The sequence below is a fragment of the Panicum virgatum genome, chromosome 7N (assembly GCF_016808335.1).
Source record: "Panicum virgatum strain AP13 chromosome 7N, P.virgatum_v5, whole genome shotgun sequence".
NCBI lineage: Eukaryota > Viridiplantae > Streptophyta > Magnoliopsida > Poales > Poaceae > Panicum > Panicum virgatum.
This window is the reverse complement of record NC_053151.1, coordinates 33084999-33099817: the sequence shown is the minus strand read 5'-3', so window position 1 is coordinate 33099817 and position 14819 is coordinate 33084999. Positions and strand designations below refer to the sequence as shown.

Genomic DNA, 14819 nt, shown 5'->3' with positions numbered 1-14819 from the left:
TATCCAAGTCATAGCATCCAGAAATAAAAAGCAAAATATTTTACTAGATCTAGCCAAGACTAGGGTTTCATCTAGTTACAAAGGTCAACTGGTGCTCAAATTTTTACAAAACACTAAACATGGCATGTACTACCTACCAGCCAAAAATCACCTATAGATTCTAAGTAGAACTCCTAGAACAATTATAGCCTTTGAAATCTAATCTTTTTCCTAGATTAAAATACAGACAGAAAATAAACATGTGCATGTAATGAAAGTTGTAGATCTTGTTGCAAGGATTCCAAAACATTTGGATTTACATTTTTCTGATTTTTCTATGAATTTATATCGAATTTACAATTTTGCTGGTTTGGAAAACAAAAAGAAAAAGAAAGAACTTTTTGCGCAGAGGCCCCTGGAAGACTTTTTCTTCTCGCGGATAGGCCCCTGGCCGGAGTTTGAAGCAGGGGAGCGGCGGGCGGCCGGATTTCGGCGCCTGGGGCGGCCGGCGGCGAGGGGGAACATGGGGAAAAGCAAAAGGGCGGCGAGAGGAACCTATTGGTGGCCTTGGTTGGGCGCGGGGCGGCCTGAGGAGGCTCCTCCACGGAACAGGGGCGGCGGCGGCGGCGGTTGGCGGCGGCGGCGGCGGTCCGGTGGCCCGGAGCGACGTCGAGCAAGTCGGGGAGTACCAGTGGAGGGCGAGGAAGGTGGCTGCGGGGGTTGTTGGGCACAAGGAAGGGCGGAGGGGGAAGCTCGGCGGCGAGCAAGGGGGCGGCGGCGCTAATGGCGGCAGCGGCAGCTCTGGTCGCCGCGGAGGGCTCGGCTCTCGGCTCAGAGTGGAGGGAGGAAGGATGAGGACGCCTCAGGGCTCGTGAGAAGGGTCTGGGCGGTCAAGGGCGCGAGACGAGGCGAGGGGCGGTCGGCCGAGTCGTCACGGCGTCGCCGTGGCGCATCGGCGTTCATTCTCGACGTGCGCGCAAGGGGGCAGTGCCGCGTGGCGAGGTCGAACGGGTTGGAGGGGGCCGGGTTGGGCGAACCCAGTGCCGAGGAGGTGGCTTGGCCGGGCGGGCGGCACGTGGCCGGCGGCCTCGTGCACGGCCGGCGCTGGACAGGGGAGGGAGAGAGAGCAGAGAGAGAGAGAAAAAGAGATTTGATTCCAAATTTAAATTTTTCTCCAAATTTTCTTTTGAAACATAGAAAACTTTGAATATGAAAGTTGTAAAGAATTTCAAATGCTACCCTTTTTGTTTCAAGCACCCAATCGTTTGAGACTCAAATCAAAAGTTAATTTGAAAACCCGACGAATGTACGTTAAAATCCGATTCGATTTAAATTCAAATTTTCTTCGACTTTTGTATCGAAACTCGAAAATATTTGCACATGAAAGTTGTTTCACAACAAAAATGCTACAACTTTGGTTTTGGGCAAAATTTTGTTTGAGCTATGTTTTTGGAATTATTCTCTAAGAATATTTGTTTAAAACTTGAAAAGAAACAATTTAAATCTTTAAAACCTGGATTCAAATGATTCGTCATTTCATGTGCTAAACTTCACTTTCTCACTTTGATTTAAACTAGACTTTGATTTATCGTGATGTTAATGACATGCCAACTCAGATTCAAAAGCACACTAGCATTGGATTAAAAATTATTTAAGGCTTCTGAACTATGCACATAAACACAATCACCCGCATACATACACATGCATTTATTTCGACTTTTCTTGGTTAAGGTGCAGAATTTGATGCTAATGACCCTGGTTTAACTAATTAAACACCTGGGGTGTTACACTTCGCCTCCCTCCATCCCTCTCTCTTTTTTCTTGGTTTCTGGAATTGTAGTGATGCAAATGAGGCATGAGAGACCATCCAACCCTTATATAAGGGTGGGAGATCCGGCCGCCCAGCAGCCGGGCGGCCAGTGGGGGCCGGCCGCCCCGCAGCCGGGCGACCGGCCTCAGGGACATGTCTGCAATTATTTTTCGTGTTTTTTTTGCGGATAAGCCCCTGCCGCCCGGCTGCCGGGCGGCCAGGTCCCGGCCCCCCGAAGCCCCTGCCGCCTGGCTGCCGGGCGGCCAGGTCCCGGCCGCCCGGCAGCTGAGCGGCCGGGGTATATTTCTGTAAATTTTCATATCGAAAATATATTTTTGTAAAAACAGAAATAAAAAATAAAAAAATAAAAAACTGCCGCAGCGATGATCCCTGGGCTCTGCTGCTTGTTTGGGTGAAAGCCCACGAAGCACATGCTTGCTTGTTGGGCTGCCAGCAGCTCTGTTCGACTTCATAGTCACAAAGCCTGACCAATGGCCATATTTACGAGTGTCCTGTGATCGTAGGCTGGTGTGAAGCTGGAGTACGTCAGGTAAAGGCTCTCGTACTGGTCTACTCTGATTAATGCGTGATTTAATGTGCTCCCCATGCCATCATGGTCGCCAAACAGATCTGTTGCTTTCTCCCACTTTTCCAGAGGACGGTACTGCTGCCGCTTCTCACGATCAGAGGGTGGTAATCTGGTAGATCATATAGTCCACTCCTCAGAGTGACAGAGTCCCAGCATTACTGAAAGCGAGCAGATTGTACACCCGTATTTTTTTTCTTCTTTCTAGTAACCGAGGGAAAAATGCTTCGTAGCAACGCACCCACAAGCAAAGCAAGGTGGAAATGAGATCATCCCAACAAGGAAACACGTAGAGGCAGGTCGATCCGGGCAAATCAGCAGCAGTTCAGCATCACCAAGCCTTCTCCGTTTGCCATTTGGGGCTTTGCCTCAAGAGTGTGAGGGTGTATCAGCCCTCCACGCTCAGCTGCGCCAATCAAGGCGGCAGACCGCCGGGGGATCATCAAGGCCGATAGCATCCTGCCTGCAAAACGCAAGGCTTTCAGTGCCATCAATGGCGAGGGCGGGTTTGGTAACCCACCAAATCATGCAGCAAATGCTTGCTGCTGCCGCTTTTGGCGAGGGCGAGGGAGTGTTCTCAAGAACAACAGGAATCCAGATGAACACGGATGGCTTGATGCCCTTTGGCGGCACTCAATTGCAACCACACCCAGGACCCCACACGTACTGCTAGGTGCTCACCAATCCAACAACACACAGGAGGGGGGCCAGGGTATGGTACAGTTTATATAAATACAACTCCTGACATCGCCGTAAGACCAATTCAAATGCCCGAGACCAGGAGCTTTGAATCGTTGATTCATTTCCGGGGCACGGGTGATGGTCTTCGGATCAGCAGTACGGCGGGGGGTAATGCTGCTGCAGGGGACCGGCCGGTGCAGCCTTGGGGTAAAAAACAAGTCTGCAGATCACACAACAAACATACAAAGGGACAGGTGAACCAATACAACAGGAGGAGACAATATGAAATGGTGTGAAATTCCGTGCCGAATCGTCTTTTTTACTGGAGTAGTTTGAGTAGTGTAACGGATCGTGTACAGTATCGGATAAGCTGCCAATGGTGTCTATCTGATCTGATTTAGTAGTAGTACTTTTAGCACTGAACTGAACACCTGGTTAACTGAAAACTGCAGGAGCTGTAGTACGTAGCATTTTCAGGGACAGCCGAGGCATGCTCAGGTAAAAAATGGTAGACATATGCCCCAATTCTTTTCTGAACTCTGAAGTGCTGATCTGCAAATCTTGTTCTGAAACCATCAGAAAAAAGAAATCCGTGGAGTTTTCACGATGAAAGATCAGCAACTAGCTGCACGGAGATACTAGTATCCAACAAGACAGAAGCGAGGACGCGGGTGCATGGACACAGTAACGCAAAAGCGCACGGGCAGGTACATGCCGTCACTGCGCTGCCGCGCGCACCTGCCATCGGCCAGCGATTCCTTGGAGTGGCATTGACGCCTAGCTCTGCCTCTGCCGCCCGCGTACGTGCCTGGCGCCAATCCTTCTTGTGATGATTGTATCTCGCAACCTTCGCAGCTTTCTCCCAGAGCACCTCTGATCTCCCACCACCGATGACCATTCCGCCCCGGGCCCCTTGAAATGGTTTGATGCCTGCCGCCATGCCCAGTCCCTCCCGACGCCTCCTGCTCTCCCTCTTCCTGGTCGCGTGCGGCGCCGGTCTTGTCTTCTCGATCACCGGCAACGGTGGCAGCAGGACCAAGGAAGCTGGCAATGGCGAGGCCAAGGTCAGGGTGCTCCGTGGTCTTGACACTCTCGGGCTGAGGCAGAAGCAGCGTCACGCCCATGGACGTGGAGTCTCTCCGGCCCCGGCTCCGGCGCGTGCCAGCTTGCCTCTGCTCCACAAGGACGCGCGGCGGCTCCCGGTCCCCGGGAAAGTTGCCCACGATCACAAGACGGGGAACAATGCCACGGCGCCGAGCCAGAGGCAGAGCCCGCCGCACGGCGAGGGAGGCGACGGCGAGCGCGGGAGCAAGAAGAAGAAGAGCATGCAGCTGGTCGTCGCCGCCGCGGCGGCCGCGCTGTCGGGGGCGGCGCTGGTGCTCCTCGCCGTCCTGGTGGTGTTCCTGACGTGCAGGAAGTTCCAGGGGAAGCGCGGGGGCGCCGCCGACCTGAACGCCGGCACCAACAAGGTGAGCTTCGAGCCGGCGCCGGGCATGTTCTACCTGGACGCCATCAAGCCGTACCTCGACGACGCCGGGAGCGACGGTGGGGGGAAGGCGGCGCCGGAGATGGCGGGACCTAAAGACGAGGAGCTGAAGTGCGAGGAGGACGGCGGCGGAGCCTGCTCCGACGACGGCGCCGATTCGGTCCACTCCTCGTGCTGCTTCCACTCGTCCCATTTCTCCTACTCCGAGCTCACCAAGGCCGACGGCGTGTCGCCGTCGCCCTCCGTCCGGTCGAAGCGCCGCGGCTCTGCCCCGACGACGCCTTGGGACAAGAGCAAGGCTGCGAGTCCATTCTCGCCGTTGGGCCCGCGCACGCCGAGAAGCGAGGATCGGGGCCGTCGCGCGCATTCCCCGAGCTCGTCGGCGTCCGTGGTGACATCTCAGTCGCTCAACGATCACGAGCTCCGGGGAACTGCTCAGTCCGTCAGGTCCCTGAAATTTCAGAGCGGCAGCGCGTTCCGCGCAAAAGAAGAAGTAGATGTGGACACCGTGAGCTCGAACGCCGCAAGTAGCAAACCAGTGCCACCGCCGCCGCCGCCGCCACGTCTGCCACCAGTGATGGTGAAACAGCAGGAGAGCGTCCTGACAGGCCGTGGTGATCCGACCGTCCCCCCACCGCCGCCGCCACCACCTCCGCTGATGTTACCACAACGACAGAGCGTTGAGACAAGTTGCGGTGGTCCGGCCGTCCCCACGCCGCCTCCGCCGCCGCCGGCACTGCTAGTACCGCAACGACACAATGGTCAGAGGAACGGTGGCACTGGCCCCGCCCTCCCGCCGCCTCCTGCGCCGCCGGGTCTGTTCAGGCCGAGCGCACCACCTGTCGTCGGCGAGAACGGCGCGCCGCTGCCCAAGCTGAAGCCCCTGCACTGGGACAAGGTGCGCGCCGCGCCCAACCGGCGCATGGTGTGGGACAGGATCCGCTCCAGCTCGTTCGAGTAAGCTCGGATCACCTTGTCTGTCCTCTTGCCGAGCGAATTCGAAGCGGTAACCGCTGCCTGGTGTCTCCTTGGCAGGTTGGACGAGCAGATGATCGAGTCGCTGTTCCGGTACACCGCGGCGAGGTGCTCGGCGAAGCACGAGGAAGCCCAGAGCCGGAGCCCCTCGCTCGGGCACCACGTCCTGGACCCCAAGAGGCTGCAGAACATCACCATCCTGATGAAGGCCGTCAACGCCACCGCCGAGCAAATCTACGCCGCCCTGATGCACGGTGAGTGCTCCAATAAACTGCCCCTGATGAACCAACGCATCTGGACAAGCTAGCGCGGATCTTTGACTCGTATTTTTTTTTGGGCACGGTCTTCTTGGTCGTGTTGGTTCAGGGAACGGCCTGTCCGTGCAGCAGCTGGAGGCACTGATCAAGATGGCGCCGACCAAGGAAGAGGTCGACAAGCTCGAGAGCTACGACGGCGACGTCGGCAGCCTGGTCGCGGCCGAGAGGCTCCTCAAGGTGGTGCTCACGATACCGTGCGCGTTCGCGCGCGTCGAGGCCATGCTCTGCCGGGAGACCTTCGCCGACGAAGTCAGCCACATCAGGAGGTCGTTCGAGATGCTCGAGGTAAGCGAGAGACCGAGCATGCAGATGGTCTCAATTATTATCTCGTGATGATCGGATTGTACTAACATTATATCTTCAAATGATGCTGTTCTTGCTGTCTGAAAGGACGCGTGCCGGGAGCTGATGTCGAGCAAGCTGTTCCTGAAGCTGCTGGAGGCCGTGCTCAAGACCGGGAACCGGATGAACGTCGGGACGGCGCGGGGCGGCGCCATGGCGTTCAAGCTCGACACGCTGCTCAAGCTCGCCGACGTGAAGGGCGCCGACGGGAGGACGACGCTGCTGCACTTCGTGGTGCAGGAAATGATCCGGTCGTCGCAGAAGCCGGCGGCGCGCGCGGCGGAGGCGCCGCCGGACATCGTGACCGGGCTCGCCGCCGAGCTCACCAGCGTCAGGAAGACGGCGACGGTGGACCTGGACGTGCTCACCACCTCGGTGTCCGGCCTCTCGCACGGGCTGTCCCGGATCCGGGCGCTGGTGGGGGCGGACCTCGCCGGCGACGAGCGGGGCCGGTGCTTCGTGGCCCTCATGGCGCCCTTCGTGGCGCAGGCCGGGGAGGTGATCAGGGAGCTGGAGGACGGCGAGCGCCGGGTCCTGGCGCACGTCAGGGACATCACCGAGTACTACCACGGCGACGTCGGCCGGGACGAGGCCAGCCCGCTCCGGATCTTCGTCATCGTCAGGGACTTCCTGGCCATGCTGGAGCGGGTGTGCAAGGAGGTGAGGGGAGCCAGCAGGGGCTGCTGCCACGGACCGAATGGTGCCCCGAGCAACACTGTATGACAGATAGTACTCCGGAAACGGGAAGGGAACAACACTGTAATTCTTGGTTTTGCCGTTGTTCTTGATCGTTAGGAACGAGTTCGTTGTAGATCAGAAGCTTGTGTTTCTTCTTCATTTTCATGCGCATTCCATGGACACTGGAGTGGACAGTACCCATAGCAATTAGCGAGTCACTCAAATCTGATGCTGCAAGCCTTTTCTTGCATCTGATACTCGAAATAGCTTTTGGAGAATCTAGCAGCTTCAACGTGGAGATGTGTGGTTGGGTGAATTCAAACTTGGGACCGAAACGATCCCCACACCGCCACACGATCTCTGCAACACAAGTTGCCGTTTGTGTGTCTCCTCGTTTTGTCCACATTTGTCTCCGTTTGCTTACTTTTCTGCCCCTGTGGGATTTGAATTCGTATGCGTCGCCTGCGGAGTTTCAGAGCGCCACGTTCAGTTCAGAACCCCTGCTTGGTTTCTCTGCCGCTTTGTCTGCCACGTGCTCGCGGCCCGTGTGGGTGTGTGGGTGACCAGTAGCGCTGTCTGTCGCCAGCCATAACCCTTTTGGCAGGCCCAGCGAGCCGGCGAGGCCCGCCTCTCCTATCTTTCTCGCAGCCCGGGAAGTCGCGCCGCCTCGCGACGATATGTTGGGCCGCTCGTTTGGCCCAAACCCAGCAGTCAGCCTTTGGTGAGACGGCCCGATAGTTTTTGAACTATGTTGGAAGAGTTCCCGTTGCTTCACGTTAAAAAAAACTCATCCCGCTTCCTAATATAAAAAGTATTATTTTAGTAATCCCTCTTCCTAATATAAAAAGTATTATTTTAGTAACAGGGGAAGCTCCGGCAGCTCCGGCAGGTTACTAATTTCATTTGCAATATTAAAATATTTTCGGTGATTATGAAAACACACCTCCCTCCTACTCGATCTTACTCTACAGTAAGTGACTTTCTGTATCCAATTCTTTAAGTATTATTATTGATGGAGAGAGAATATATATATAATATGAGAAATGAGTAATGCGCTAGAGATGCTCTTTATCACACTTGAGCAGTTAAAGGAGCTACCAATGAATTCGATATGCAGCCGTGCAGCCAAGGTGTGGAAAGAATGCCAAACTTACATCACTGCATTTTTTCAACCCTTGCTAATAATTCCATGTCTCATCTTAGTATGAGAGTAGAATCTCAAACCTACTACTTCTTTCGTTCTAAAATATAAATTCTTTTTATTTTATTTTTTCTATATTTATAACTTTGCTAGATGCATAGTAAATATTATGGATCTAGAAAATTAAAACAACCTATATTTGGAATGGAAGGAGTAAGCGTTTTGAGAAAGCATTTTCTAAAGAAAACTATACCTGCGGGGGAGACTGCCTCGATGGCTACACTAAAAAGGAGACAGTCAGCACCGTGGGAACAGTGGTATCACTAAGCCTGGACAAAATAAGCTTAGAGGGCCCATCGGGCCGATTTGGCCTAGAAAGGGCAAAACGAGCCAAAGGCGAGGGTCACAACCAAAGGGCTTTCTTCAAGGAGGCCCGACGGCAGGGGGATGCTTGTCCACCCGTAAGGGGGAGCTCCCTTTGGAGCAAAGGAATTGACAAGTGAGGGGTTTTTTACTACACCCCCATATGATGGCGGCAGCTATATATCGTGCTGCACTGTTGTCGCGGGTGGGACCTGAGGACGACGCATCTTCCCTGTAAAAACACCATGATTTCGGGAGAGATGTGCTTACAGGCAGCGGGGTGAACGACCTGGGGGGACGCCCCTCTCGGGTCACGTCACCTCACCCGAATCGGGCGGTGGTGTGGGACCCCGCTATTACTGCCATCACATCAGGGGTAACCCCCGCTATCCCGAAAAGGGTGACCCCGAGGAGGAGTGGGTCCGAGCCCAAGACCTGCGCCTCGGCCAGAGGTGGTGTCCGCCTACAGGTCGGCGCCCTCCATCGGACGGTCACGTCACCTCACCTGAACTGGACAGTGGTGCGGTACCCACAACCATTACTGCCCGTCACATCAGGAGCAACCCTGGGGGTGGCGCCACTGTGATCTCGGGACACGGAGGAAGGAGACCCCGAGACCACGAGGACCCTGGGATAACTGCAGAGAACCCCTGGGGTCGCGAAAAGGGTGACCCAGGGAGGAGTGGGTCTGACCCGCAGACCTGCGCCCAGCTAGAGGTGGGGCCCGCTTGCGGGTCCGCGCCCTCCATCAGGTGGTCACATCACCTCATCTGAACCGGACGGTGGTGTGGGACCTACCACCATTACTGCTCGTCACATCAGGAGTAACCTCGGGGTAGCACCGCCGCTACCTCGGGACACGGAGGAAGGAGACCCCAGGAGCACGAGGACCCCGGGATAACTACATAGGACCCCCAAGGTCGCGAAAAGGGTGACCCTAGGGAGGAGTGGGTCTGACCTGCAGACCTACACCCCGGCCAGAGGTGGTAAATACCTCCCGACGGATGAAGTAGTATAAATAAGGTACACATTGAACTAGGGTGTTATGCCTCAGAGCGACTCGAGCCTGTCTAAACCACCATGTCACTCGTACCTCTTTTAAGCACGATCCCTAATGTGTGTTACACCTCTGGCCGGATCTCTAAACGAGGGATCCGTCTAGTACATAGTGGTCCGTTACCTATATTTAATCGAGGGATCCGTCTAGTACATAGTGGTCTGTTACCCATGAGAAAGGCTGGACCCCAACTATATTTGGACATGGGATAGATGAGGGCATTGGCGTATCTAGCAGGGTGGCCGGCCCACCCTAAACTTTGCATCTCTAAGGTATAAATATAAAAGTTATTCATCTAACAAATAACATATATGCAAATTTGAGGTTTTAACTGTTGGTTTTCTAATATTTGAAATTGTAAGATACCTTATTACTATATTATTAGATGTTTTTGATGAGTTTTATACTAGTATAGTATAATATATTTGCCGCCATAAAATTTTTATGTCAAGTTGGCCCACTCTAGCCTAAAATTCTAGATTCGCCACTAGGTGGGGACCTTTTTTACAACGCGCAGTTAAACTGCATCACCTTCGGCAAAGAAATCTGCTCCTCATAGGAGTCTGAACTCCCGCTGGCAGAAAGCATCTTCTGAGACTAAACAAAATAAGGTCCAAGTTTGAAAGCTGGGACAACTGGAGTAGATCGATCAAGACAAAACAATGCAAAACGGCCTTCACTTAAGGAAGGAGGCACCCCCGCCAGTGCCGTCTGGCTCTCGTCTCGTCACTCGATAGTAGACGGAGGAGGAGGAAGCAAGGCGTGGACTTTTCTGCCGGCCGGGTGACCCGGGTCGCGGAAGGCAAAGGGCACATACGACGTCGCAGCTCATAGCGGGGCGATTTTTAAAATTTTAAACTTTTCAAAAGAATATTTTAAAACTAACCTGGTTCAAAATTTAACGGCCGGGGCGGCAGAGCTGTGTGGACTCCTCGTTTGTTCGTGGTCGTCGATCGACTCTAAGGGCTAGTTTGGGATGCCGGGGATTAATCCGCAGGGCTTCGCTCCCCTAGGCCCCCCATCCCTGTGCCCGTCAGAACCCAGGGGTGCGCTCTCCCCGCAGGTGCCCATCCCGGGCAGCATTTGGCGCCTCCCCTGGTCCTGCGGGATGATTACTCCCTGCTGCTGCGCTGCTTCCGGCTGCTGCTGCCGAGCGGATTGCTGCTGCTGCTGCCGTTCTGCTGCTGCTGGCTGCCAGGGCCCTGTTTGTTTTCGTATCACAACTACGACACACGATTTCCGAGAAAAGAATCTTCAATACATGGAGTACTAAACGAAATTTATTTGCAAAACCTTTTCACGGATGTGTGTAACTTTTCGAGACGAATCTAATGACGGTAATTAATCGATGATTGGCTATAGTGATGCTACAGTACTCAACTTCTAATCGTGCGGTCAAATGCCTCATTAGGTTCGTCTCGCGAAATAGCGCAGGGCTGTGGAGTTAGTTTTACAAATTGCATTCATTTAATACCCCTAATTATTAGTCAAAATTTTTGTGCTACTTGTGCTACTCACAACCAAACAGGGCCTAGGCTGCTCGGCTGCTGCAGCTGCAGCCAAGAGCAGCCCACTCCAGCCCTCCGAACACGGCGACACGGGGACGTACACACACATTGGCATGTAACTCAAAATCCTAGCATGTGCGAAAACTCAAAATCTACGACGTACAAAATATATTCAGCAGAAGCAGAAGACGCGGTGAACAGGCTGCCAAAGGAAGAAAGAAACAATACTAGGCATCATCATCAGGAGTAAAAATATGATCAGTAGGAATTAAAATTTAATTGTTTAAGCAGCACATATGCAATACACAATGAACTAAAGATCATGAAGCTTCACTAGATATAGCTAGTAGCAACCTTTTACCATCGACTAGATCTTAAATTTCAAAAAAAAAACTAGTCTACTACAACCTAGATAAATTGCTTCAGAAACCAAGTAGCCACTAGTCTACTACTTAGCGGCTGCTCATGTCATACCATACGTTCTTGCAGTTAAACACATGAAGCTTCACACATGAAGTTCAGTGTCATACAATACTAGGACTACTACTTTCTAACTCAGCTACTGGTAAGTGTCTAAAGCAAATGAGTGGCACAACTAGAAGAAGAAGAACAAGAGGCTTACTGAATTTGGATCTGCAATAAAATAATGTTGCTGGATTCTGAATTCTGGATAAAGTAGCTTCTAATTATTATTACTAATGGCTTACTGATGGATATTTGAATTGGCCAAATGGATATCTAATTTTTTCAATGCATAGGGTATCTTGCTGGACATTGGCCAAATGGACACTTTTTGAATTATGAACAACAACACTGAATGTATCCTGTTTGGTATTTCAGTCTGAATGGTCTCTGAATTCTGAACAACAACACTGAATGCAACAGCATAGTAACAGCTCTGAATGCTTTTGACCTGTGTATAAAAATAGAAGATACTGCATGTAACCTGCCTGTCAGTGGTAGTGACAATTCTTAGATGCTTCTGAATAACCAGATGCACCATGAAGCAAACCACTGAATAACCAGATGCTTCTGAATTTAAGATGCTAGTCACAAGCACTATATTACAGATCATGACTCACGCATTCCACTGAATACCATAGCATTTAAGTTGCAGGTAACTTTCTGTACATGTGCAAGTTAAATTCAGAACTAGAGTAAAGAAACCTGGAAAAAAGACATGTGCATGTCCAAGTGAAATCAAACTGAAAACTCAGACTCCATTAAAAGGTAAAGATTCTTACAGGTTCCATTTTCTGCATAACTGTTTCATCAACTAAACTACTCTAACATAATAGAATTCATCAACTACCTCGGTTTGGTTTACATGTAGAACTCTAAGCCAGAGGGAGAGACTAAATCAAATAGAGCAAGGGCTAAGTAATTAATCATATTAAAAGATCAAGGTAGTGATCATGTAGTAGCTGTGTAGTGAATAAAATCCAATCAGAAAGAATAGGATCTTTATTGGTAACCCTATCCTTGCTTTGTTCAGCTTGGTGGCAGAAAACCTGTTCCAAAAAGATTGAATTGCATTGAAAAGGTGACTGTTATTTCCTTATTGGTCACTACTATCGGCTAATGTGGTTTTGTCGGACCATTGCATCTGCCTACATAAAGAATGAAACATTTCTTATTTAAATACACTATGACATTGCAGGTATAGAGCAATTCACAGATTGGATTCCAACAATGGAACTTAGATTAGGTCCAATACTACTTGACTATGAAATTCAGTCCAGTGCTATGCTGTATCTGAATTTCTGAACTGCATAGCTTTTTACCAGTGGAAGACAAGAGAGAGACTGATTTCTAGGACTCCCAATCAAAAACTCTAAAAATTTGTACCAAAAACTCTAAAAATTTGTACCTGGTCACGAGAATTAGCATATAGAACAGGCGCTACAGCTAACTGTTTCAGCAAGCAAAAGCTCTAAAAATCTATACCTGGTCATCGGAATTAGCATATAAAACAGACGCTACAGGTTTCAGCCGTGTGAACAAACCTCCAGTGTCTGTGGAAGGGAGGAGATGCCTTCAGCAATCGAAAGATGGTGTCGGAGGACTCTACACCGGGGAGGAGCAGGGGAAGAAATCATCAATTTCACAAGATCTATTCTAAGAAGTAAGCACACCCTAGAAAAAATAGGAAGGGGGAAGGAAGAGGAAATGGAGAAGGAAAAGGGGGTTGCAGGAAACGAGCATACAGATAGATGCTGAGCCACAGTTTGGAGGTGAGGTGCCGGTGGCCACGAAGACGGAGACGGAGACGCCGACGGCGTGGAAGTAGTGGCGGCCATGAAGGCAAAGGTGTGGAGATGTGGAAGCAACAGCTGTGGAGGAGGGGACGATGGAGGTGGGGAAGAAGGTCGGCCGTTCGCGGCGGCAGCCGTTCGTCGCATCTCGCGAGCAACACGGAGAGCTCGAGACTCGGGAGAAGACGGGGGATTGCTCCCCGACCTGTCGAGGTGGGGCGTGTTTCCCCGTGGAAAGGAGGCAGATCGGGGCGTGAGAACCCTGCCGCGTGGTGTTCCAAATGTCCGATTAAATCAACCCGTGGATTGTATTCCCGTGGTCTTCCCACCCGGGGAAAACGTAGGGATCCCTGCGGGGATTGGAGTTTCGAAACGAAGCCTAAGCGGATTACATATATCCCGGCGCCACCGTCACGGTCGACGGCAGCAGGCACAGCGACCCCGATCGACCAACACCAACACGGGCACCGCTGTGCATGCCTAGCTAGCACAGCTCAAGCTCAAACGCCGCAGCGGCCGACCGGCCGGTGGTGTTCGCCTGTTCGGCACTTCGGCCCACGCATGCATGCACGCACGCAGGCACGGACTGGCACACGGCACGGCACCTGTTGCCCGGCCGAGCCCCGGGGTTAAATACCGCGCCAGCCACCGGGCATTGATCGAGCAACGCTGCCGAGCGCGGGCGGTTCCGATCCCGTGCTTTCTCACCGAGCGCTCGCCATCAGAGCAAGGCGTCGCCATGGCCAACAGCGCTCCGCCGGTCGGCGCGTGGTCCTCCGGGCTCTGCGACTGCTTCGACGACGTCGAAGGCTGTAAGTCCTCGTCCCCTTCAACGTCAACCCAACATGGCATGCGCAATGATCAATGCATCTTCGTGCGCCTCATGCGCTGCTTGCTTGCACTGTTCACGTCTGCTCCCCGCGCGCAGGCTGCCTGACGTTCTTCTGCCCGTGCGTCACCTTCGGGCGGATCGCCGGCATCGTGGGCCAGGGGGCCACCTCCTGCTGCGCGAGCGGGGCGCTCTACTTCCTGCTGTCGGCGGCGGCGGGGCTGGGCTGCCTCTACTCCTGCTGCTACCGCTCCAGGCTGCGGGCCCCGCTACGGGCTCGCGGACAAGCCCTGCGCCGACTGCTGCGTCCACCTCTGCTGCGAGCCCTTGGCGCTCTGCCAGGAGTACCGCGAGCTCAAGTCACGCGGATTCGACATGTCCCAAGGTAAGTAGCAGTGCGTTCCTCGCTCGCAGTCGCCGCGGCTTTCCCGTCAGGGTGTTGACGATGAGCTTATCGCTGCAGGATGGGAGGGGAACGTGAAAGCAGGTGCTGCAGCAACCGCCCCGCCCCCACATGAATCCCGGGATGTCGCGCTAGCGCAGCGCGTGCGTGCAGCCGGCCAGATCCGTGCACGGTGTCAAGCTTCCGATCGACTCCAATTGTATATGCTTAATTACCTTTTTGTGGCGTACGTGTTAGTTTCGACCTATGTATTCGGTGGTGTAATGATCGTCTTCATCAGTCACTATCTGACGATCGTCTATGCTTAATTACCTCCCCCCCCCCCTTATGTGCGAGGGATAAGAAATATGTTTACATGCATGGACAATATTCCATTTCTCCATTAATACTACGGTACAATCAATTTGTG

General features: G+C 52.8%; 1 protein-coding gene, 1 long non-coding RNA gene and 1 pseudogene across 2 annotated transcripts; 2 read left to right on the top strand and 1 right to left on the bottom strand.

Moving 5' to 3' along the window:
- Positions 1–3754: 3754 nt before the first annotated feature.
- Positions 3755–7206, top strand: LOC120683421 (formin-like protein 2). Its single transcript, XM_039965502.1, has 4 exons — positions 3755–5499; positions 5578–5771; positions 5884–6119; positions 6225–7206. The coding sequence occupies exons 1-4, from the start codon at positions 3983–3985 to the stop codon at positions 6897–6899; spliced, it is 2622 nt and encodes an 873-aa protein (XP_039821436.1). The 5' UTR covers positions 3755–3982; the 3' UTR covers positions 6900–7206.
- A 4912-nt stretch (positions 7207–12118) lies between these two features.
- Positions 12119–13418, bottom strand: LOC120683513. The gene is made up of 2 exons (XR_005678816.1): positions 13131–13418; positions 12119–12990 (listed from the first exon to the last, which is right to left on the bottom strand). It is a non-coding gene; the product is annotated as an uncharacterized LOC120683513 (long non-coding RNA).
- A 499-nt stretch (positions 13419–13917) lies between these two features.
- On the top strand, positions 13918–14545 carry LOC120680465 (annotated as a pseudogene).
- The last annotated feature ends 274 nt before the right edge of the window (positions 14546–14819 follow it).

Coding starts and splice junctions, on each gene's coding strand:
- LOC120683421 (XM_039965502.1), top strand. CDS start 3,983: ATGCCTGCCGCCATGCCCAGTCCCTCCCGACGCCTCCTGCTCTCCCTC. Junction 5,772..5,883: donor CTACGCCGCCCTGATGCACG/GTGAGTGCTCCA, acceptor GTGTTGGTTCAG/GGAACGGCCTGTCCGTGCAG. Junction 6,120..6,224: donor GGTCGTTCGAGATGCTCGAG/GTAAGCGAGAGA, acceptor GCTGTCTGAAAG/GACGCGTGCCGGGAGCTGAT.